This window comes from Pan paniscus, chromosome 10 (genome assembly GCF_029289425.2).
Source record: "Pan paniscus chromosome 10, NHGRI_mPanPan1-v2.0_pri, whole genome shotgun sequence".
Classification (NCBI taxonomy): domain Eukaryota; kingdom Metazoa; phylum Chordata; class Mammalia; order Primates; family Hominidae; genus Pan; species Pan paniscus.
Genome location: NC_073259.2, coordinates 130,123,690 through 130,147,153, shown reverse-complemented (window position 1 = coordinate 130,147,153; position 23,464 = coordinate 130,123,690). Strand labels below are relative to the sequence as shown.

Genomic DNA, 23,464 nt, shown 5'->3' with positions numbered 1-23,464 from the left:
ACCTATGGAGACCCTCACACCCGAACTCTTCCTGGAGCTACGGAGCGCGGTGTCCCCTGGCCCCTGCCTGGCCCTATCACATGCCAATGGCTGGTAACTCGGGAGCATTTCCTGCACTGCTGCCTTGGACCCTAGGCTCTCCCCACTCATTCAGACTGGACCAGGAGCTGCTGTTATCAATCTTCCCATCTGTGATTCATTGCTAGGGTGATTACTTGTGATTATTGTTTCAAGTTCACCTTTCCAAGTTCTTGTTTTTGTTGTTGAGATGGAGTCTCGCTCTGTTGCCAGGCTGGAGTGCAGTGGGGCAATCTTGGCTCACTGCAACCTCCGCCTCCTGGGTTCAAGTGATTCTCCTGCCTCAGCCTCCCAAGTAGCTGTGATTACAGGCACACGCCACCATGCCCGGCTAGTTTTTGTATTTTTAGTAGAGACGGGGTTTCACCATGTGGGCCAGGCTGGTCTCAAACTCCTGACCTCAGGTTATCTGCCCACCTCGGCCTCCCAGAGTGCTGGGATTACAGGTGCACACCACCATGCCTGGCTAATTTTTTGTATTTTTGGTAGAGACAGGGTTTCACCATGTCTCCATGTTTCACCATGTTGGCCAGGCTGGTCTCAAACTCCTGACCTCAGGTGATCTGCCCGCCTCACCTTCCCAGAGTGCTGGGATTACAGGCGTGAGCCACCGCACCAGCTTTTCCAAGTTCTTTTTATAATTTTTTTTAGAGACAGAGTCTTGCTTTGCTGCTCAGGCTGGGGTGTAGTGGTCATCATAGCTCACTGCAGCCTCGACTTCCTGGTCTCAAAGGGTCCCCCTGCCTCAGCCTCCTGAGTAGCTGGGACTATATGCATGTGCCACCATGCCCGGATGATTTTTTTGTTTTAAGTTTTTTGTAGAGATGGGGTCTTGCTATGCTGCCCAGGCTGGTCTTGAACTCCTGGGCTCAAGGGATCCTCCTGCCTCAGCCTCCCAAACTGCTTGGATTACAGGTGTGAGCCATGATGCCTGGCAATCTCTGCAAGTTCTAGGCCATCTCCCAGAGGCCCAGACCCACTCTGCCATGTAGACTCCTGCTCCTGCAGGGCTGGGCACAGTGCCTGGTCTGGGCTGGACTCTCAGCATTTGCTGGTTATACACATATGTGTGTGTGTTATTCTGGGGGAAAGGGTGTGTAGTTGTCACTGAATTCCCATGAAACCCAGGACCCCAGAAAAGGTTTAACACTCACTCATCCATCACACAATTGTCTTGGGCCTCTCAAACCTAACCTGTCACCCGAGACCAAACTCCTGACCGCAGCCATCCTAACTGGTGCTCCCCATCAGCCTGGGAGAAAGACCCAGGCCTGGACACCCCCTGAAGCCACCTCTCCGCCCGCACCCCCCCTCCAACCCGGCCTCTGGCCTGGCTGATGGAGCAGCCTGCTTGTGGCCAACAGGATGGCCCCAGCAACCTTCCTCCAATAGAAACCACAACTTACAAATACAAAGCATTCCACAACTTTCCTACTGACTTCTGAACAAACCCAGCTCCTCACCAGGACCAAGAAGGCCCTAGTGACAAGCCTGGCCCACTTCTTCCCTCATCAGACCATTCTCTTCCTCACCCACCAGGTTCTGGCCTCCCCGGCCACCCTGGCCTCTCTTTCGTTCTTCAAGCTGGCTCCTGTCTTGAGGTCTCTGCATCTTGGTCTGCCCCTGCCTGGAGAGCTCACCATCCCAGCCTGGGCCCCCTTCATGTCCGGCTCACAGCCAGCCCCTCCCTGCTGACACCAGCCAAGCACCCTCTACCCATGGCCTGTTCTGCTTCTTCACGTCACCCTGTTTCACTCTCTCACGGCACTTAGTGGGACTCTGTGACCTACTTGTGTCTGCTTATCCTGAGCCCATTGTCAGCCCCGCCGTGGCAGGCAGGGATTAGGTATAGACCCTGGTCCATGGTGGGTTCTCAGAGATAAATGTTGCAGAGGAGAGGCCTCGAGTAGGACATGCGATGGACTTGCAGAGACAGTGACGTGAGCCCCTTCTGGGGGCCCTGGGAGCAGGGATCGCAGGGAGTCAGGAAGGCTGCCTTTCTGTCCTCTCTCTCCTTTTTTCTGTATTTATTTTTTTGAGACAGGGTCTTGCTCTGTCACCCAGGCTGGAGGGCAATGGTAGGATCATAGCCCACTGCAGCCTTGAACTCTCAGGCTCAAGCAATCCTCCCGCCTCAGCCTCCAGAGTAGCTGGGACTATAGGCACGCACCACCATGCCTGGCTAATTTTCTTTTTCTTTTTTTTGGAGAGACAGGGTCTTGCTATGTTGCCCAGGCTGGTCTCGAACTCCTGGCCTCAAGTGATCCACCTGCCTCAGCCTCCCAAAGTGCTGGGCTTACAAATGTGAGCCACTGCACCCGGCCAAAAACGTATTGCTTGAAATGTCAGGCTGTCTGCTTCACTGGAGTACATCCTCCATGTCACTCACACACCCAGCTCTGTGGACAATATGTGTGTCGTGTGCCTGTGAAAATGGTGGAAGAGGCCCAATTTTAGGTCTGGGTCTCCTGGAAGCAAGAGTGTGGGGTAGTGGGGGCGATGTGAGAATGGGGGACTCCTGGCATTTCCAGGTACTGCGGGGGAGCATTGGATACTCTCAGGGTATGGATCAAAGTTTCAAGCTGAGCTTTTCTTCTCTGAGATTAAGAGGCCCGGAGATCCCAGCCGACAACTTTGGTCTTAATATAAATCACCAGGCTTTGGTTTCTACTGTTTTTAACCAGATGGGCTCATGCTACGCCTGCGGATCTGCAGCTTGCTTTTCTCACTGCACGCCGCAAGAATGTTTATCAGAACCTGGAAGGCACAACCATGCTTTTCTAGACGGCTGTGCCCTAGTCTGTCTCAGACAAGACCCCAGATTTCCCTAAGCAGTCCCTTAGAGCTAGGGCATGTGGAGGGGGTTCCACGGGGTGAGTTTCTGGAAAGGGACCTGCCAATCAAAGGGTTTAAAGATTTTGAAGTTGCCGGGCGCAGTGGCTCACGCCTGTAATCCCAGCACGTTGAGAGGCTGAGGGAGTGGATCATTTGAGGTCAGGAATTTGAGACCAGCCTGGCCAACATGGTGAAACCCATCTCTACTAAAAATACAAAAATCAGCCGGGCAGAGTGGTAGGCACCTGTAATCCCACCTACTTGGGAGGCTGAGGCAGGAGAATTGCTTGAATCCAGGAGGTGGAGGTTGGATTGAGCCGGGATCATGCCACTGCACTCCAGCCTGGGTGACAAAGTGAGACTCTGTCTCAAAGGAAAAAAAGTCTAGAGGATTTACAGTGAAAAATCCTAATAGTGGTCATGGCCAATGACACCTCTGCATCTTGTGTCCGCTCCATGCTAAGTGTTTTACCCAAGTTCTCCCATCGAATCCTCACGGTGGCCCTAAGACAGTTCCGTGATCCCATTTTGGGAGCTGGGATTCAAACTTGGGCCCGACTCTGGGAGGTTTGCTCCTAACCACCGGGCCCCACTGCACCTGTGCTGACTCATTCAGACCAGATTCCAACACAGAGTGATGCCCTGGAGAGGGGCCCATGCAGTGCAAGTGGGGCCAGCAGCACCGCTCCGTCGGAGGCCCCACCACTCAGGTTTCTGAAGTCTTGTCTTCCCAGCTCTAAAGCTCACCGATCTGGGGATCACTGAGATGAGGCAATGCTTGTGTGAACCTGAACAGACAAAACGCAGCAGCCGAGGCTGGGTTCAAGGTCCCTTCATCCTCCTCCGACCCAGAGGCTCCTTGAGGGCAGAGGCCACAAGTCTCATTATCCCTCGGCCCCAGAGCCCAAGGCAGAGCCCAGGACTGTGTTCATGGACATAGCCCAATGGACAAATGACAGTTCCAATGGTCCAACGACAAAACAACAAAACACAATGACGAAACACCTTTCAACGTACCCCCGACAACCCAATGGGCTCCCGGCCGATCTGGCTGCCCCTCTGAGACCTCGAGCGAGGTACCTGAGAGATTGCAGACGTCTCTGCGGCCAGACCCGAGTCTCCAGAAGGCTGCCGATCTACTTTCTCTGAGCTGTTCATCGAATGTTCCATCGAGGACTGTGAATTCTGCTCATCAGAAGCATCTGAGGGAAGAGCAAGACGACAGGAGCTGTTTTCAGACACGTGAGAGGCGGGGCCGGTGGGGCCAAATACTAAAAATACCTTGAATCGGGTAGTTTTGGGGCCAGTGGTCTTTGAAGGCTACAATGAGCTGGGGGGCTGGAGGGCTGGGGAGTCTCCTGTTGATTTTTCAGTGGCGCTGTTTCCAGCAGCCAGGTCACACACGGACCCTGGCGTCTGCAACCCTCTCCTGCACACTTAGCTGCTGAGGGCCCTGGGAGGCGACTGGAGGAGGCTGCAGTCTCTGTGCTGCGTGCACCCAGCACCCCCTGGCGGCCGCAGTGCGCACCAACAATCATGGCTGTCAATTCCTCTCTCCCGCAGCCAAGGTGGCTTCGTCCTAACCTTTTCTAAACATTTCTCTTAATAATATGGGTATTTGGCCGGGCACGGTGGCTCAGGCCTGTAATCCCAGCACTTTGGGAGGCCGAGGCGGGCGGATCACGAGGTCAGGAGATCGAGACCATCCTGGCTAACACGGTGAAACCCCGTCTCTACTAAAAATACAAAAAATTAGCCGGGCGTGGTGCCGGCGGGCGCCTGTAGTCCCAGCTACTCGGGAGGCTGAGGCAGGAGGATGGCGTGAACCCGGGAGGCGGAGGTTGCAGTGAGCCGAGATCGCGCCACTGCACTAAAGCTTGGGTGACAGAGCGAAACTCCGTCTCAAAATAATAACAATAATAAGGGTATTTTTCCGATTGCTAGAGCAATGACTGACCATTGCAGGAAACAGAAAAGTACAGAAAAAATAAAGTTAAAAATCACCTGTCACCACCCAGGGACCACCCCACTAATGTTTTAGAGGATTAATTCCCGTCTTTCCAGTTTTCCCTCCCTCCATGCGTACAAATTTTCTCCTCTTCCCAAATGGGGGTCATATGGTATTTCGGAGGAATTCTTCATGTCTTTAAAGGTTCTTTAAATATCACAGCTTACAAGATGGCCGCACACCATTCCATCAAGGAATCGCCAGTAGAATGAACCCAGTTATTTGGGTGATTTCTCATGCCTGTCTTCCTGCTGCTCCACCCCAAGTTTTCTTTAGCAGAAGGAAGGTGCAGGCTGGATGGGGCGGGGGGGTGGGTGCAGCTTGGGAGGAGGCAGTGGCGGCAGCGGTTTTTCCTAAAGCTTACTGGGCACAGAGCCAGACACTCGTGAAGGGGCAGCAAAAATCCTACCCGAGGCCCGGACACCATGGTACCCTGATGTTAAAAAGCACACACGAAACGAATCCTAGAGAATGCCTGTGCGACCAAGACTTCCCTGCTGGGGTTTCTGAGGCAGAGGAATAACAAAGGGGAAAATAACCCACGCTTAAGTTTAAAAGCAAGCAGGCAAGATGGGAAGAAGAAGAAGACAGTGCAGGGCCTGGGACAGGCTGGGACACAGAGGGCGGGGGAACGGGACAGCAAGACCCTCCTTCCCAGGGAGTCTGAGCAGGGTTGACACTGTTACTCCTCAGACTAGGAGCCCTGGCCGGGCGCGGCGGCTCACACCTATAATCCCACCACTTTGGGAGGCCAAGGCAGGCGGATCACTTGAAGTCAGGAGTTCAAGACCAGCCTGGCCAACATGGTGAAACCCCGTCTCTACTAAAAATACAAAAATTAGCCAGGCGTGGTGGTGCATGCCTGTAATCCCAGTTACTCGGAGGCTGAGGCAGGAGAATCACTTGAACCTTGGAGGCAGAGGTTGTGATGAGCCGAGATCACGCCACTGCACTCCAGCCTGGGCGACAGAGTAAGACTGTCTCAAAAAACGACAACAACAGGCTGGGCACGGTGGCTCACGCCTGTAATCCCAGCACTTTGGGAGGCTAAGGTGGGTGGATCAGCTGAGGTCAGGAGTTTGAGACCAGTCTGGCCAACATGGCAAACCCTCCCCCCTACTAAAAAAAATACAAAAATAAGCCAGGCGTGGTGTTGCGCGCCTGTAATCCCAGCTACTTGGGAGGCTGAGGCAGGAGAATCCCATAAACCCAGGAGGCGGAGGTTCCAGTGAGACAAGATCATGCCACTGCACTCCAGCCTGGGTGACAGAGTGAGACTCTGTCTCCAAAACAAAACAAAACAAAAAACAAAAAACAAAACAACAACAACAACAAAAAGAAAGAAAACATTATGCTGAGTGAGAAGTCAGACACAAAAGGCCACAGAGTATATGATTCCATTTATATGAAAAGTCAAGAATAGGCAAACCCATGGAGACAGGAAGTTTCGTGGTTGCCCTGGGCAGGGACCCAGTGTTGCTGGGGAAGGGAGAAGTGGAGAATGATTGCGGCTGGGTGCAAGGTTTCTTTCTGGGGTGATTAAAATGTTTTGGAACCAGATAGAAGTGGTGGTTGCACAACCTTGTGAGTGTACTGTCAGTGAATTATTCACTTAACCTGGTTAATTTTATGTGAATTTCATCTCAATAAAAAGAAAAATCAGCCAGGTGTAGTTGCTCACACCTGTACTCCCAACACTTTGGAAGGCCAAGGTGGGAAGATCGCTTGAGCTCAGGAGTTTGTGAACAGCCTGGGAAATATAGTGAAATCTCATCTCTAGTTTATTTATTTATTTATTTTAAAAGAGAGGGGCCAGGCCAGGCCAGGCGTGGTGGCTCACACCTGTAATCCCAGCACTTTGGGAGACCAAGGCAGGCAGATCACTTGAGGTCAAGAGTTCAAGACCAGCCTGGCCAACATGGTGAAACCCCGTCTCTACTAAAAATATAAAAAGTAGCTGGGTGTGATGGCAGGTGCCTGTAATCTCAGCTACTTGGATGGCTGAGGCAGGAGAATCGCTTGACCCCAGGAGGCAGAGGTTGCAGTGAGCGGAAAATAGCACCACTGCACTCCAGCCTGGGTGACAGAGTGAGACTTTGTCTCAAAAAAAAAAAAAAAAAAAAAGAGAGAGAGAGAAATCATGTTATTGTTATACTCTATTTCATAATACATGTTTGCTTTAACATAAACATTTAAAGTTTTTACTAGAAAAGTTGCCCATCTGCGGCTTTGGATCTGACCACAGCTCCTTTTCTGCTGGGCACAGCAGGCTCTGCAGAGTGGTGGGGGAGGTGGGTGCCCCAGATGTAGGCTTAGAAATCATGAAGGTGGCCAGTCACCCAGAGACTCACGCTGACCCATGCTGGGCAGAGAGGTGCCCGGCAGAGGCCTCTCCTGAGAGCCAGGCCCTAGAGCTTGGTGGGAACTGGCCTTGGAACCCACAGAGCATTCAGGAGCTCAGGGCAGCAGCCGATTCTCTGGGCGCTGCGGTGCTGGAACTCACCCAGGGAAAATTATTTTCCTGGGGCCTAAATTTAGTCCAGGGAGTTTGGACAGGAATTATGTCATTCCCTGAACTCACATAGCAGTAAACAAGTTCAAAGCAAGGTCAACAGCTGGTGGCCGACCTGCCCCGTCCCGGCAGACAGCACGCACCCACCTGGGAAGGCCACACAGGTCTGTCCTTGTGCCCTTCCCATGGGCAGCTCGGGCAGCAGGCAGGTGGATCCTGGCTGAGCAGTGCAGGGCAGCCGTGCAGGCCCAGGGGCCTGGGGTGGCCAGAGAGGACCCTGGTGTAGGTCCCACCTGCGTCCCACCAATTTAGCATCTGGTGGTAGTGGCGAGAAAGTAGCAACCAACTGGACACACTAACTCAAAACATAATTCCTGCTGCAGAGCTCAAATCGGGCTTCTAGAGCAAAGGAGACACACACCCCCAACATGGGAGAAACAAGGCCACAGCCGGAAAGAAACCAGGACGGGAAAGAAGCAGGAACGCGGCTGCACACGAAGCCCATGTCCGTCCTTGGGGTCCCCGCAATCGCTCCCCCGACAGAAGGGTAGACAAGGCAACCCTGCACCTCCCAGACCCTCCTCCTAAGCCCCAGCTCCAGGCCGAGCACTTTGCTGGCGTTCTCGCCCCCTTTGCTCCCGGCGAGGGAGGCAGCTTCTGTTTATCCCATTTTATTTTCTGTTGAGACAGGGTCTTGCTCTGTCGCCCAAGCTGGAGTGCAGTGGCACGATCATGGCTCACTGCAGCCTCCACCTCCCAGGCTCAAGTGATCCTCCCACCTTAGCCTCCCGAGCAGCTGGTCGTCCCATTTTACAAACAAGGAAGTAGGAGGGTGTGTGGAGGTGATGTTCCTGCCCAGGCCCACACAGCTGGTGAGTGTCCACCTGTATGTGACCACAGCCCCCATCTCACCCCCTCTGCCTTCTACCTGCAGAACCACCTTCCAGGGAAGCCTGGTGGGCATGCTGGGATCACGGGGGCCATGAGGGGAGATGAGAGGGGACGACACATACTGTACGCAGTGAAGGCTATGGCAAAGCCGCTAGGGCACTGGCTCTCAGCAGGGGGTGATTTTACCCCTGCCCCTATCCTGGGGACATTGGTTAACAACTGGAAACATTTTGGTGGAGGCCAGGGATGCTGCTCAATGTCCCACAATGCACAGGATGGCCCCCCCACAATAAAGAAGGATCCAAGACTGGATGTGGTGGCTCACACCTGTAATCCCAACACTTTGGGAGGCTGAGGCGGGCGGATCACCTGAGGTCAGGAGTTTGAGACCAGCCTGGCCAACATGGTGAAACCCTGTCTCTGCTAAAAATACAAAAATGAACCAGGTGTGATGGCAAATGCACGCCTGTAGTCCCAGCTACTCGTGAGGCTGAGGCAGAAGAATCAGTTGAACCCGGGAGGCAGAGAGGTTGCAATGAGCCCAGATTGCATCACTGCACTCCGCCCTGGGTGACACAGCGAGACTCCGTCTCAAAAAAAAAAAAAAAAAGAATGATCCGTCTCCAAATGCCAGGGGTGCTGAGGCTGAGAACCCCTGTGCTAGTGGTGTCATCCTACCCATGACTTCTTGGGGGAAAAGCCAGGCAGAACCTGTGACATTCTGAGTGCATATGCAGCCTCTGACTAAACGGTTCCACTTCCAGGGACGCAGCCTTCAGAGCCACCTGCACCTGGGCAAAGGTAAAGAGAGATGAGGGTACCAGACCCCCTGCAGGACTGCATGTGCAAAACAAAAGACGGGAACACCTAAGTGACCATCACTAAGGGACTGTTCAAATAAATTATGGCACAGTCACAGACTTGAACGGGAAGTATTATAGTTGATATGGAGAATGGCATGAACCTGCAATCTCTGCCTCCTGGGTTCAAGCTAGTCTCCTGTCTCAGCCTCCCAAGAAACTGGCATTACAAGTATGCACCACCACACCGGGCTATTTTTTGTATTTTTAGTAGAGATGGGGTTTCACTATTTTGGCCAGGCTGGTCTCAAACTCCTGACCTCAGGTGATCCACCTGCCTCGGCCTCCCAAAGTGCTGGGAATACAGGTATGAGCCACCACGCCCGGCCTCGCCAGCATATTTGAAGAGCCAATTGCTTATCCCATTGAGCGAGGGAGGCCTTCCAAATTCCTGTTATTTCCAGCTTTCTTTCCCAACACTCCCTATTTTGAGCTCTGTGGTCCTGCCACACCACACTTTCTTACTTTCTTCTTCTTTTTCTTCTCTCTTTTTTTTTTTTTTTTTAAGACAGGGTCATGCTCTGTCATCCAGGCTGGAGTGCAGTGGGACGATCATGCTCACTGCAACCTCCACCTCCCAGGCTCAAGCAATCTTCCTACCTTAGTATCCTGAGCAGCTGGGACTACAGGCACATGCCTATAGTTTTATGTATTTTTTGTGTGTGTGTGTATATATATATATATATATATTTTTTTTTTTTTTTTTTTTTACACGTTTCACTCTCATTGCCCAGGCTGGAGTGCAGTGGCATGATCTCGGCTCACTAAAACCTCCGCCTCCTGGGTTCAAGCAATTCTCCTGCCTCAGCCTCCCGAGTAGCTGGGATTACAGGTGCTCGCCACCACACCCAGCTAATTTTTTGTATTTTTAGTAGAAACAGTGTTTTGCCATGCTGGGCAGGCTGGTCTCGAACTCCTGACCTCAGGTGATCCGCCCACCTCAGCCTCCCAAAGTGCTGGGATTACAGGTGTGACCCACTGTGCCCAGCCTAATTTTTGTATTTTTTGTAGAGATGGGATTTCACCATGTTGCCCAGGCTGGTCTCAAACTCCTGGGCTCAAGTGATCTTCGCCTCAGCCTCCCAAGTACCTGGGACCACAGGCATGTACTACCACATCCAGCTAATTTTAAAATTTTTTGTAAAGACAGGGTTTCACCATGTTGCTCAGGCTGGTCTCGAGCTCCTGAGCTCAAGCGATTCACCCACCTCGACCTCCCAAAGTGCTAGGATTACAGCCATGAGCCACTGCACCCGGCCAGCCTGCCTCCTTTCTAATACCAGGTCAAGACAGCAACTCCTCCAAGAAGCCTTCCTGGAGGCCCCTCCAATCCCTTTTTAACTGTGTCCATCACAGCAGTGACTATGAACTCAAAAGCCCCATGACGGGCCAGGCAATACCACAAATGAGTCAAGTGGGCTGTTTGATTCAGACATAGATAAGCTTCACAAATAAAATGTTAAGAAATACTCTCTTCAAATATGTACTTTCCCAGTTTTCTTAAAAAAATAGCTTTCTCAGCCTAGGCGCAGTGGCTCACGCCTATAATCCCAGCACTTTGGGAGGCCAAGGCAGGCGGATCACCTGAGGTTGGGAGTTCAAGACCAGCCTGACCAACATGGAGAAACCCTGTCGCTACTAAAAATAAAAAGTTAGTCGGGTGTGGGGGTGCATGCCTGTAATCCCAGCTACTCTGGAGGCTGAGGCAGGAGAATCGCTTGAACACGGGAGGTGGAGGTTGTGGTGAACCAAGGTTGCACCATTGCACTCCAGCCTGGGCAACAAGAGCGAAACTCCGTCTCAAAAAAAAAAAAAAAAAAAAAAAGAAACATCTTGGCTGGGTGTGGTGGTTCACATCTGTAATCTCAGCACTTTGGGAGGCCAAAGTGGGAGGATCACTGGAGCCTAGAAGTTCAAGACCAGCGTGGGCAACATAGCAACACCCCGTCTGTACAAAAAACTATAAACATTACCAGGGCATGGTGGTGCATGTCTGTAGTCCCAGTTACTTGGGAGACTGAGGCAGGAGGATCACCTGAGCCCAGCAGTTCAAGGCTGCAGTGAGCTGAGATTGTACCACTGCACTCCAGCCTGGGCAACAGTGAGATCCCATTTCTTTTTTTCTTTTTTTACTTTGAGACGGATTCTCGCTCTGTCGCCCAGGCTGGAGTGCAGTGGTGCGATCTCGGCTCAACACAAGCTCCGCCTCCCGAGTTCACACCATTCTCCTGCCTCAGCCTCCCGAGTAGCCAGGACTACAGGCGCCCAATACCATGCCCGGATAATTTTTTTGTATTTTTAGTAGAGACGGGGTTTCACCATGTTAGCCAGGATGGTCTCAATCTCCTGACCTCGTGATCCGCCCGCCTCAGCCTCCCAAAGTGCGGGGATTACAGGCATGAGCCACTGCGCCCGGCCAAGACCCCATTTCAAACAAACAAACAAAAACCAAGAAATAGTCCGGGCGTGGTGGTTCACACCTGTAATCCCAGCACTTTAGGAGGCCGAGGTGGGTGGATCACGAGGTCAGGAGATTGAGACCAGCCTGGCCAACATGGTGAAACCCCATCTCTACTAAAAATACAAAAATTAGCCAGGCGTGGTGGTGCACGCCTGTAATCCCAGCTACTCATGAGTCTGAGGCAGGAGAATCACTTGAACCTGGGAGGCGGAGGTTGCAGTGAGCCGAGATCACGTCATTGCACTCCAGCCTGGGCGATAGAGCAAGACTCCGTCTGGAAAAAAAAAAAACAAAAACCCAAGAAATATCTTAATTTTCCTTTTAAAATCTACAATAAGAAAAACAACAGTGGCCATGAGGTAACACAAGGCAAGCGCGCTTTGGCCTTGGTTTAGAGACAATAGGGAAGGGTCTCTTCTGCTTCAGCTGGTAACTGCCCCAGGGAAAAGCAGGCCCAGTATTGTCAAAGCTGATTCTTCAAAAGAAGCTAGAAATCAATCCTGTTTTAAGCTCAATTTTTAAATTTTGACATCACATTCAAATTTAAAAAATGATACTGCAGGGTTCTGTATAGCCAGATTCTCACACCACGGGCTGGATAGAGTCTGTCTGCATCTCTGCCAATGAGTCCTTCATTCCAGTGTCTGTCTCCCCTGCTGACCTATGGGTTCTTGGGGTGCAGGAAGCAGAGTGCAGCTATGACTGGGGCCCTGGCGCCAGCCCAGAGCCTCCTTGCACAGGGGTGCGGATCAGCTCTGCAGCAGGGGACAGCCTTTCTCCTGGAACCACACTGGCTGCTCCCAGGACACACACGCCCTGAGCCCTGGGGTGGCCCTAGCTGCAGGCTGGTCACATTTGCCATTCCACATTCCATGCTCGCCAGCTCCTCATGGGTGTGCAAGGTGCTCCCGACCTGGCCTGCCCTCCCCAGACCCGCTCAGCCACTGCTGTCCCTCCAGGTGCCCAGAGTCACCCTCAGGTCCGCACTCACCCCTATGTACTGCCCAACACAGGCTCTCCCCTCACCTTCAAAATATACCTCCATGTTAGACCATCCGGAATGCTGCTCATTTTCTTAGATGCAGTAACGGTATTTGTAAATCTGTAAGAGAATGCCTTTTTTTTTTTTTTTTTTTTTTAGCAGCAAGGTCTCACCCTGTTACCCAGGCTGGAGTGGTGCAATCATGGCTCACTGCAGCCTCAACCTCTCAGGTTCAGTCGATCCTCCTGGGACTACAGGCGCATGCCACCATGCCGGGCTCATTTTTATATTTTTTGTAGAGACGGGGTTTCGTCTTCTTGCCTAGGGTGGTCTTGAACTCCTGGGCTCAAAAGATCCTCCTGCCTCGGCCTCCCAAAGTGCTGAGATTATAAGCATAAGCTACTGTGCCCAGCCCAGAATGTCTTTATTTTTAAAAGACACGTGCTGACATGTTTAGGGATGAAATGTCCTGAGATCTATAACTTACTTTCAAATGGTCCCAGAAAAAATACAAAGCAAAAGAAACCCAAAAGCCAACAATTGCCAAGTGCAGCAGGTGGATATACAGGACAGTATTATGCCATTCTTTTAATTTTTCTGTAGAGACTCAAAATAAACACACACAAATATTTGTGTACACATTCACACAATCACACACACACTCTCACACAATCACCCCATCATCTGTTCTTAATCCTTCAGATCATGTCACCCAAGCCCCCAGTGGCTGCCGTCTTACCATGAAAACCCAGGCCAGGCAGTGGCCTTACGAGCCCCCCACACCTGAGGCGCTGCCTGCTGTCTGACCCCGTATTATTATTAACTTTTTAAAATTTTTCTGAGACAGAGTCTTTCTCTATCGCCCAGACTGGAGTGCAATGGCACAATTTCGGCTCACTGCAACCTCCGCCTCCTGGGTTCAAGTGATTCTCTTGCCTCAGCCTCCTGACTAGCTGGAATTACAGGCACATGCCACCACACTCTGCTAATTTTTGTATTTTTAGTAGAGACAGGGTTTCACCGTGTTGGCCAGGCTGGTCTTGAACTCCTGACCTCAAGTGATCCGCCTGCCTCGGCCTCCCAAAGTGCTGGGATTACAGGCGTGAGCCACCACGCCTGGTGCCCATCTTATTTTCCAGCTCCTCACTCACTCTTACCTCTGCCCACACTGCTCTCCTCCCAGATCCCCACATGGCTTGCTCAGTCGCCCAGTTTGAGCCTCGTCTTATTCAAAGGCCGCCCCAACCACCCCATTTAAAATTGCAACTCTCCAGGTCATTCAGCAAGACCCCCCCACCCCTTTCCTACTTTATAATTCTCTGCCACACTTATCTTCCTAATACTAGGTTGTCTGATTTTTAAATATACTTAAAATGTATTAATATAATTATATTTTGAGCCAGGGTCTCACTCTGTCACCCAGGCTGGAGTTCAGTTGTGTGATCACAGCTCACTGCAGCCTCCAACTCCTGAGCTCAAGGGATACTCCCGCCTCAGCCTCTTGAGTAGCTGGGACCACAGGCACATGCCACCATGCCCAGCTCATCTTAAGGCATTTTTTTGTAGAGACAGGGTCTTGCTATGCTGTCCAGGCTGGTCTCAAACTCTTGGCCTCAAGTGATCCTCCTGCTTCAGCCTCCCAAAGCATTAGGATTATAGGTGTGAGCCACCATGCCTGGCCAATTGTTTGATTTTTATTTATTTACTTATTTTTGAGACAGGGTCTTATTGTCACCCAGGTTGGAGTGCAGAGGCATGATCACGGCTCACTGTAGTAGTCTTGACCTCCTGTGCTCAAGTGATCCTCCGACCTCGGCCTCCTAAGTAGCTGGATCACAGGTGTGTGCCACCACACCTGGCTATTTTTTTTTTTTTTTTTTGGTAGAGATGAGGTCTTGCTATGTTGCCCAGGCTGGTCTTGAACTCCTAGGCTCAAGCAGTCCTCACACCTTGGCCTCCTAAAGTGCAGGGATTACAGGCATGAGCCACTGCACCTGGCCTGTCTGATTTTTTTAATTCCCCTACGAGACCATGTACTCCAGGTGTCACCTCTCTTTACTGTCTCCTTGCTGGGGCTGGCACATGACAGGGCCTCCTCGAACACCTAGCCACAGATTGCCTGAAGGCCGGTTACAGGGAGGCCGTCAGAGCCCCACCTCCAGAGGCCACATACCTTCAGCTCCTGGGTGCTCCTTCCCATCAGCCTGGGCCTCATCCACCTTGGCCTCGGTGCCGTCGCTGGGCACAGCCGAGTTGGGCTCTGGAGCGGGGCTGGAGTTGCTGCTGTTCTCCTGTTTGATGGGGGAGGCATCTGCGATGGAGCTCTGGTTGCTGTTATCGTCTGTGGGGGGTGGGAACAGAACCACAGGATGAAATCCCATAGCTGCCAAGGATGGGTAGGTCAGAGGGCTCGGCATCCCTGTGCCTCAATGCCCGGAACCCCATGGCAGCTCTCCCGGGGAGGGGTCTGGTTACCGTTTTTTTTTTTTTTTTTGAGACGGATCTCGCTCTGTCAACCAGGCTGGAGGACCGTGGTGCAATCTTGGCTCACTGCCTCCACCTCCCGAGTAGCTGGGATTACAGGTACTTGCCACCACGCCCAGCTAATTTTGTATTTTTAGTAGAGATGGGGTTTCACCATGTTGGCCAGACCCGTCTCGAACTCCTGACCTCAGGTAATCCGCCTGCCTCGGCCTCCCAAAGTGGTGGGATTACAGGCGTGAGCCACTGCACCCGGCCGTGTGGTAGGGGTCTGGATACTGGATACGCCTCCTCCTGGGACCCCTGAGCTCATTCCCGCCCCCCGACCCCCACCCACCCACCCAAGCACCACAGCCGTCCCATGTGTCCAGAGAGGCAAAGAATTCCAGCACTGGCCTGACCTTCCCCACACTGAGCCAACTGTACCCTGCGTCTAGAGGCAGCCAGCTGGGGATGGTGGCCTAACATATTTAAAATCCTGGGGGGACATTTGAGGCCTCATTCTGGGTGTAGAAACCAGACGTCTTGTGTGTCTGGCAGGGAAGCGATACAGAAGACACGGCATGGTCCGTGAGGCGGGATTGCCAAGGCGTTCTGTCTGACTGCATCCAGCCTGGAGCTGAGTTCCACTTGATAGGAAATAAAAGGGAGAGAGAGACAGCGGGAGGTGGCACATTCCACGGGACACGTGGTCCACTCCCTTAAAGTCAGTATCATATTTAAAAAAAAAAAAAGTTGGGGGAGGGGAGATGACTTTAGAATAAAGCAAGCTAGGAGACTCGACTAAATATGATGTATGGAAATGATTTGGATCCTGTTTCAAACGTGCCAGCTGTAACACTTTGGAACAATTGGGGAATTTGAATATGGTCTGGGTTTTAAAAGCTATTAAGGAACTGTTGTTAATTTAGTTAGAAGTGATCATGGGACAGTGGGTATGTAGAAACGTCATATTTTTAGCAATGCATGCTATGACGTTTAGGTGCAGACTTGAATGTCATGAGGCAGGGAAATTTACCAGAAAATACTTCAGTGCAGGCTGCCGGCCACTGTCAGGACTCCCTGAACTTTTACACTTTTTTTTTTTTTTGAGATGGAGTCTTGCTCTGTCGCCCAAATTGGAGTGCAATGGCGCGATCTGGGCTCACTGCAACCTCCACCTCCCGGGTTCAAGCAATACTCCTGCCTCAGCCTCCCAAGTAGATTACAGGCGCCTGCCACCATACCTGGCTGAGTTTTGTGTTTTTTAGTAGAGACGGGTTTCTCCATGTTGGCCAGGCTGGTCTCGAACTCTTGGCCTCAGGTGATCTGCCCACCTCAGCCTACCAAAGTGCTGGGATTACAGGTGTGAGCCATCACACCCGGCCACTAGCTGTGTATTTTTTATATGTGAATTATATTTTAATTACAAAAATCTAACACATTGAAAAAATAGATGAGACAAATATGGCACCGTGTTCATGAAAATCAAGGTGGAGTGTACAGGGGGATCGTATTCCTCTCTCTACTGTTCTTGACAACAAAACCCTTCACAATACAAAGAAGAAAGAGAAGGGGTAATTGGGCAATGGCATTTACAGTTGGGCTGGGGGCAGAGCTGGGGCCCGGGCTGCACCTCCCCTTGTCCTGCACCCCCTTCTCAGGCACAGAGTCACTCTATTTATTTTTTTGAGATGGAATCTGTCACCCAGGCTGGAGTGCAGTGGCGCGATCTCGGCTCACTATAATCTCCACCTCCTGGTTCAAGCGATTCTCATGCCTCAGCCTCCCAGGTAGCTGGGATTACAGGCATGCACCACCATGCCCAGTTAACTTTTGTTTTTATTATTTTTTAGTAGAGACGGGGTTTCGCCATGTTGGCCAGGCTTGCTCTTGAACTCCTGACCTCAGGTGATCTGCCCGCTTCAACCTCCCAAAGTGCTGGGATTACAGGAGTGAGCCACCATGCCCAGCCATTTATGTATTTTTTATTTTTAGAGACAGGGTCTTGCTCTGTTGCCCAGGCTGGAGTACAGCAGCACAATCATAGCTCACTGCAGCCTCGAACTCCTAGGCTCAAGCCATCCTCCTGCCTCTGCCTCCTGAGTAGCTGGGGCCACAGGCATGTGCCACTGCATCTGGCTAATTTTTAAGTTTTTTGTAGAGATGGGGTCTCACTATGTTGCCCAGGCTGTCTTGGACCCCTCGGCTCAAGTGATCCTCCTGTCTTGGCCTCCCAAAGTACTGAGATCATAGGCCTGAGCCACTGTGCCCAACCTAGGAGAGTCATTTTAAACAGCAGAGACCCAAGTGGAGGTTTCAAAACCAAAGCAGCCATGCTGCACCCGGGGCGACGGCCACTTTTGTAAACATGAGAAAGAGACAGAGACACCCTAACAGACCTGGGCACCTGCCACCGTGCCAGGCACTGGGCAGAAGCATTTATGGACACCTCGTGGAATCCTCCCCACAACCCGTTGGAAAGGCGCCGTTACCACCTTCACTTTCCGGAGGGGGAAACTGAGGCTGGGAGCAGCAGAGCCACTTGCTGGACCCATCTGCCCAACTCCCAGCCCCACACCCCTCCTCTACCTCAACCTGCCGAGGAAGCACCAGGCAGTCAGGCGGCCCCACACGGGTAACCTGGATCTGATTCTAACTGTACTCTGGGGTGCTCGTTACACAAAAGCATCCTCTTGTGAATTCTGGGACTTAAAAAAAAAAAAGAAGCATGTGTGCTCCCCGATTTCTCCCTTGAGAAAATCTAGACTTCCTTCCTACGGCAAGCACACGCGCAAGAAGCTGGCCCCGTAGGTTCCTGAGGCTGTGTTAATGAATGACAATGAGCACTAATGTTTAACGTCTGGTCTAGCCTGGTAGCCTGGTAACAGCGTGACCCCGATACTTGGGCTAACTTCAGCTGAGTCTTGTGGACTAAAGGGCCCGGGGCACCGCCCTCTCCTTCATCTCCTGCTGTACCCATCCTCCCACTTGAAGACTTCCAGAAAACTTGCCCGGCCCACACCTTTCCCTGACCTTCCCATTTACACACTCTGCAGTCTGACTGGCTTTCGGCTGCACGTGCACTAAAATGAAAATCAGAAAGTCAACAGGGCTCCTGTGTCTGGGGACCTGGTTTGTTCAGCATCCTAGATTTTTCTGGAGAGTTCGTCCAGGTCACAAATCTGGATCTTTTGTTTTCTTTTTTTTTGGAGACACGGCCTCACTCTCTTGCCCAGGCTGGAGTGCAGTGGTGCAATCTTGGCTCACTGCAACCTCCCCTTCCCGATTCAAGGGATTTTCCTGCCTCAGCCTCCCGAGTAGCTGGGATTACAGGTGCCCACCACCATGCCTGGCTAATTTTTGTATTTTTAGTAGAGATGGGGTTTCACCATTGTTTGGCCAGGCTGGTCTCCAACTCCTGACCTTAAACGATCCTCACAACTTGGCCTCCCAAAGTGCTAGGATTATGGGTGTGAGCCACCACGCCCAGCCACAAACCTGGATTCTGTCTTCAAAGAACCTCAAATGCCATCAATGGCACTGGAAGTTATGAACTTGCTAACCATGCATGTTACTTCACCTCACTGGGCCTTAGTTTCTCCATCTGTAAAATGGGGTTGGTTATTAGACTCAAATGAGGCAATGATGTAACGGGCTTAGCACAATACTTGGCACATTGTGAAGGTTTCATAAATGTGAGCTGTTAACGTGCCAAGGTTTTTAAAATTTTTATTATAGGCTGGGCACAGTGGGTCATGCCTCTACTCCCAGCACTTTGGGAGGTTGAGGGAGGAGGATTGCTTGAACTCAGGAGTTTGGAAACAGCCTGGGCAACATAGCAAGACCCTGTCTCTATTTTTGAATACAGTAAAATAATTTTTTTTTTTTTATGGAGTCTTGCTCTGTCGCCCAGGCTGGAATGCAGTGGCATGATCTCAGCTCACTGCAACCTTTGCCTCCAGGTTCAAGCGATTCTCCTGCCTCAGCCTCCCAAGTAGCTGGGATTACAGGCGTGTAGCACCACACCCAATAATTTTTGTATTTTTAGTAGAGATGGGATTTTACCATAGAGACCAGGCTGGTCTCTAACTCCTGACTTCAAATGACCCTCCCACCTCGGCCTCCTAAAGTGCTGGGATGACAGGCATGAGCCACCACGCCTGGCCCAAAATAAAATATTTACTATGTTATATATATAATATTATATATAATATATATTATATATAATATATATTATATATAATATTATATATATAATATAAAATATATTATATAATATTAAATATAATATATAATATATATTATATATTATATAATATTATATATAATATATTACACAAAATATATATAATATTATATAATATATATAATATAATATATATTTTTTATACAGATATATTTAAGAGATGGGGTCTTGCTCTGTTGCCCAGAGTGGAATGCAGTGGTGCAATTACTGTTCACTGCAGCCTCCAACTCCCAGGTTCAAATGATCCTCAGCCTCCAGAGTAGCTGTGACTATAGGTGCGCATCACCACAACCTGCTAATTTAAATTTATTATTATTATTATTTTTTTTAATCTATTTTTTTTTAGACTGAGTCTTGCTCTGTCACCCAGGCTGGAGTGCAGTGGCGTGATCTTGGCTCACTGAAAGCTCCACCTCCCAGGTTCACGCCATTCTCTTGCCTCAGCCTCCCGAGTAGCTGGGACTACAGGCACCAGCCACCACGCCTGGCTAATTTTTTTGTATTTTTAGTAGAGATGGGGTTTCACCGTGTTAGCCAGGATGGTCTCGATCTCCCGACCTCATGATCTGACCGCCTTGGCCTCCCAAAATGCTGGGACTACAGACACGAACCACCTATTGTTTTTTTTGTAGAGATGAGGTCTCCCTATGTTGCCCAGGCTGGTCTCAAACTCCTGGGCTCAAGTGATCCTCCTAACTCGGCCTCCCAAAGTGCTGGGATTACAGATGTGAGCCACTGGGCTTGGTCCCATGCCAAGGTTTTTAAGAGATTATTTAATTTAATCCTCACAGTGAGTTTATGAAGTAGGCATTACCATCCCCATTCTACAGATTAAAACTAAACAAACCCCAAAGCTAGAGGTTAAACAAATAGCCCAAGATCACACAGCCAGGGGAAGGTGCAGGGAGAGTTAGGATGTGAACCCAGGTGGGGTCCTGGCCTCAGCTCGAAAAGGCCCTCGGGTGTAATTCTGCGTCTGTGATCCAGCCTCAGTCCTGAGTTGGGCCTGGGGTCTCCCCAGTCCCCAGAGGGAAAGGGGATGCTAAGGAATGCCACTGAGACAGGCCACATCCCAGCTCACATATCTATTTCTGAAAATGAAACATAACCCAGCTATGATTGTATGGCTGGCTGGGGGGGCTTTCTTGACACATTAACCAGCAACAAAGCCCCACTGCTCTTTTTTTTTTTTTTTTTGAGGCAGAGTCTTGCTCCTTTGCCCAGGCTGGAGTGCAGTGGCCTGATCTTAGCTCACTGCAGCCTCCGCCTCCCAGATTCAAGCGATTTTCCTGCCTCAGCCTCCTGAGTAGCTGGGATTACAGGCACACGCCATCATGCCCAGCTAATTTTTATATTTTTAGTAGAGATGGGGTTTTGCCATGTTGGCCAGGCTGGTCTTGAACTCCTGGCCTCAAGCGACCCGCCCACACCAGCCTCCCAAAGTGCTGGGATTACAGGCGTGAGCCACTGTGCCTGGCTCCCACTGTGCGTTTCTTTTTTCTTTTTTTGAGACGGAGTCTCACCCTGTTGCCTGGGCTGGAGTGCAGTGGTGTGATCTCGGCTCACTGCAGCTTCTGCCTCCTAGGTTCAAGCGATTCTCCTGCCTCAGCCTCCTGAGTAGCTGGGATTACAGGTGCCCGCCACTACACCCAGCTAATTTTTTGTATCTTTTTTCTTTTTTTTTTTTTGAGACAGTTTCACTCTTGTTGCCCAGGCTGGAGTGCAATGGCGCAATCTCCGCTCACCGCAACCTCTGCCTCCTGAGTTCAAGCGATTCTCCTGCCTCAGCCTCCCGACTAGCTGGGATTACAGGCACGCGCCACCACGCCTGGCTAATTTTGTAAATTTTTTAGTAGACAGGGCTTCTCCATGTTGGTCAGGCTAGTCTCGAACTCCCAACCTCAGGTGATCCGCCCACCTCAGCCTCCCAAAGTGCTGGGATTACAAGCGTGAGCCACCGCGCCCATTGTTTGTATTTTTAGTAGAGACAGGGTTTCACCATGTTGGCCAGGCTGGTCTCGAACTCCTGACCTTGTGATTTGCCTGCCTCAGCCTCCCAAAGTGCTAGGATTACAGGCATGAGCCACCGCCACTGTGCTTTTCTAAAGCCCGTTCAGAAACCTGCCAGTCCCCCTGCCCTTGGAGCTGGTGACTGTGTTTTCCAGACAGGTCGATTTGAGCACGTGGGGAAGTTCGCTGGCCTTCCTTCCCTAGAACAAGACAGCCCTGGGTCTGGAGAGATCAGAAACTCCAGCAAACCAATATTCCCTTCCAGTTCCTTTTTTAGTTATTTGTCTACTACTACCTGGCTGTACCAAAGCTTCCAGTGGTCAAAAGTACAAAGACATTGAAATTGGGGTCAAGAGATAGAAAAAGGCAGGGGTTGCAGGCTCTTGTCCTAGCAGGCCAGGCAGGTGACAAAAAGGCAGTGGGTGAGCCAGGTGGGCCTGGAGGCACCACACTCTTGCTAAGGGAAGGCGGCTCTGGCTTCAGGCAGTTACAGGCAGCCCTTGCCTCGAGGGAGCACACAGCCACGGGGCTGCCAGATCTGATTTCTCAAGGGATGGCAGGACGGAGATTTCCTGATTTCTAAACACGGAAAACCAACTTAATTTTTATGAAGCTTTAGAGATGGGTGCGGTGGCTCACACCTGTAAATCCTAGCACTTTGGGAGGCCAAGGCGGGCGTTCGAGACCAGGAGTTTGAGACCAGCCTGGGCAACATGGTGAAACCTCGTATCTACTAAAATACAAAAAAATTAGCCAGACATGGTAGCACGTGCCTGTAATCCCAGCTACTCAGGAGGCTGAGGCAGAAGAATTGCTTGAACCCAGGAGGCGGAGGTTGCAGTGAGCTGAGATCGCACCACTGCACTCCAGCCTGGGTGACAGGAGCGAGACTCTGCCTTAAAAAAAAAAAAAGGAGCTTTAGGTTTGAATCTCTGAGGGCATTTTCCTTGGGTGGATGGAGAAAACCGTGAGGACCTGCGGGGGACACTGGGGACTAGCTCGGAACGTTCTGTGTTTTGACCTGGGTGGTTACGTGGGTGTGTGCAGTTTGGGAACATTTCATGGAGTCATACACACATCATTTGCACGTTTCCTCTCAAATAAAAAGGTCAAAACAGAAACAGACACTGCCAACAGGAAACAATGGCAGATAGCACCATCTGGATTTGGTTGATGGACCTAGATTACAACTTTTTTGGGTTTTTTTGCCTTTTGAAGAGATGGGGTCTCACTGTATTGCCCAGGCTGGAGTGCAGCAGCTACTCTTAGGTGCAATCATAGCTCACTGCAGCCTTGAACTCCTGGGCTCAAGCGACCCTCCTGCCTCAGCCTCCCAAGGAGCCAGGACTACAGGTGCGTGTTTCCTGTACCCGGCTAAGTTACAACATTTGAAATTAAACAGCAAAGGAAGTTAGGTATAGACATGGAAGGGCAGTTCCCAAGGTCCTGGTGGGATTAACATGAAATCAGAAATCCAGTCTGGAGGCCGGGCACGGTGGTTCATGCCTGTAATCCCAGCACTTTGGGAGGCCGTGGCGGGCAGATCACTTGAGGCGAGGAGTTTGAGACCAGCCTTGCCAACATGGTGGAACCCCGTCTTACTAAAAAATACAAAAATCGGTCAGGGATGGTGGTGCATGGCTGTAATCCCAGCTGCTTGGGAGGCTGAGGCAGGAGAATTGCTTGAACCCAGGAGGCATAGATTGCAGTGAGCCAAGACCACGCCACCGCACTCTGGCCTGGTCAACAGAGCAAAACTCCGCCTCAAAAACAAAACAAAACAAAACAAACAAACAAAATCCAGTTTGGAGATTCCCAGCAGCCAAAGCAAAATGGGAAACACAGCCATTTATATAATTTATATGAGGGGGGGAAGAAACATACGCCCAAACAATCTTCCTGGACACACGAGGCTGAGAGAAACATCTCCTGCAGGGTTCTTGTCCCTGGGTGAGGAGAGGGTCTAATTTCTATGTCTCTGGCTTAGTTTATGTCTCTTGGCTTGGTACGCTGGGAAAAGAAACTTCCTCTCCTCCGCTGAGTCTTCTCCTTGGCACAGAGGCCGCCGGGCCCTGCCCAGCCCTCCTACCCCTTGCCTGGAATGTGAACAAACCTGCT

The 23,464-nt window shown here is 51.0% G+C and overlaps 1 protein-coding gene across 4 annotated transcripts in view; it reads right to left on the bottom strand.

The window, feature by feature from the left end:
• Positions 1-23,464, bottom strand: part of BCL7A (BAF chromatin remodeling complex subunit BCL7A) — a 43,231-nt gene that overhangs the window by 3,118 nt on the left and 16,649 nt on the right. For 2 of the 4 annotated variants that reach the window (XM_034934692.3, XM_034934691.3), the window contains exons 4-5: positions 14,801-14,968; positions 3,931-4,115 (exon numbers count right to left, since the gene is read on the bottom strand). In XM_034934692.3, the coding sequence (XP_034790583.1) occupies positions 3,931-4,115; positions 14,801-14,968 (353 nt within the window). The remainder of the gene's footprint in view (positions 1-3,930; positions 4,116-14,800; positions 14,969-23,464) is intronic. The other 2 variants (XM_034934694.3, XM_063593744.1) reach the window with 1 other exon arrangement.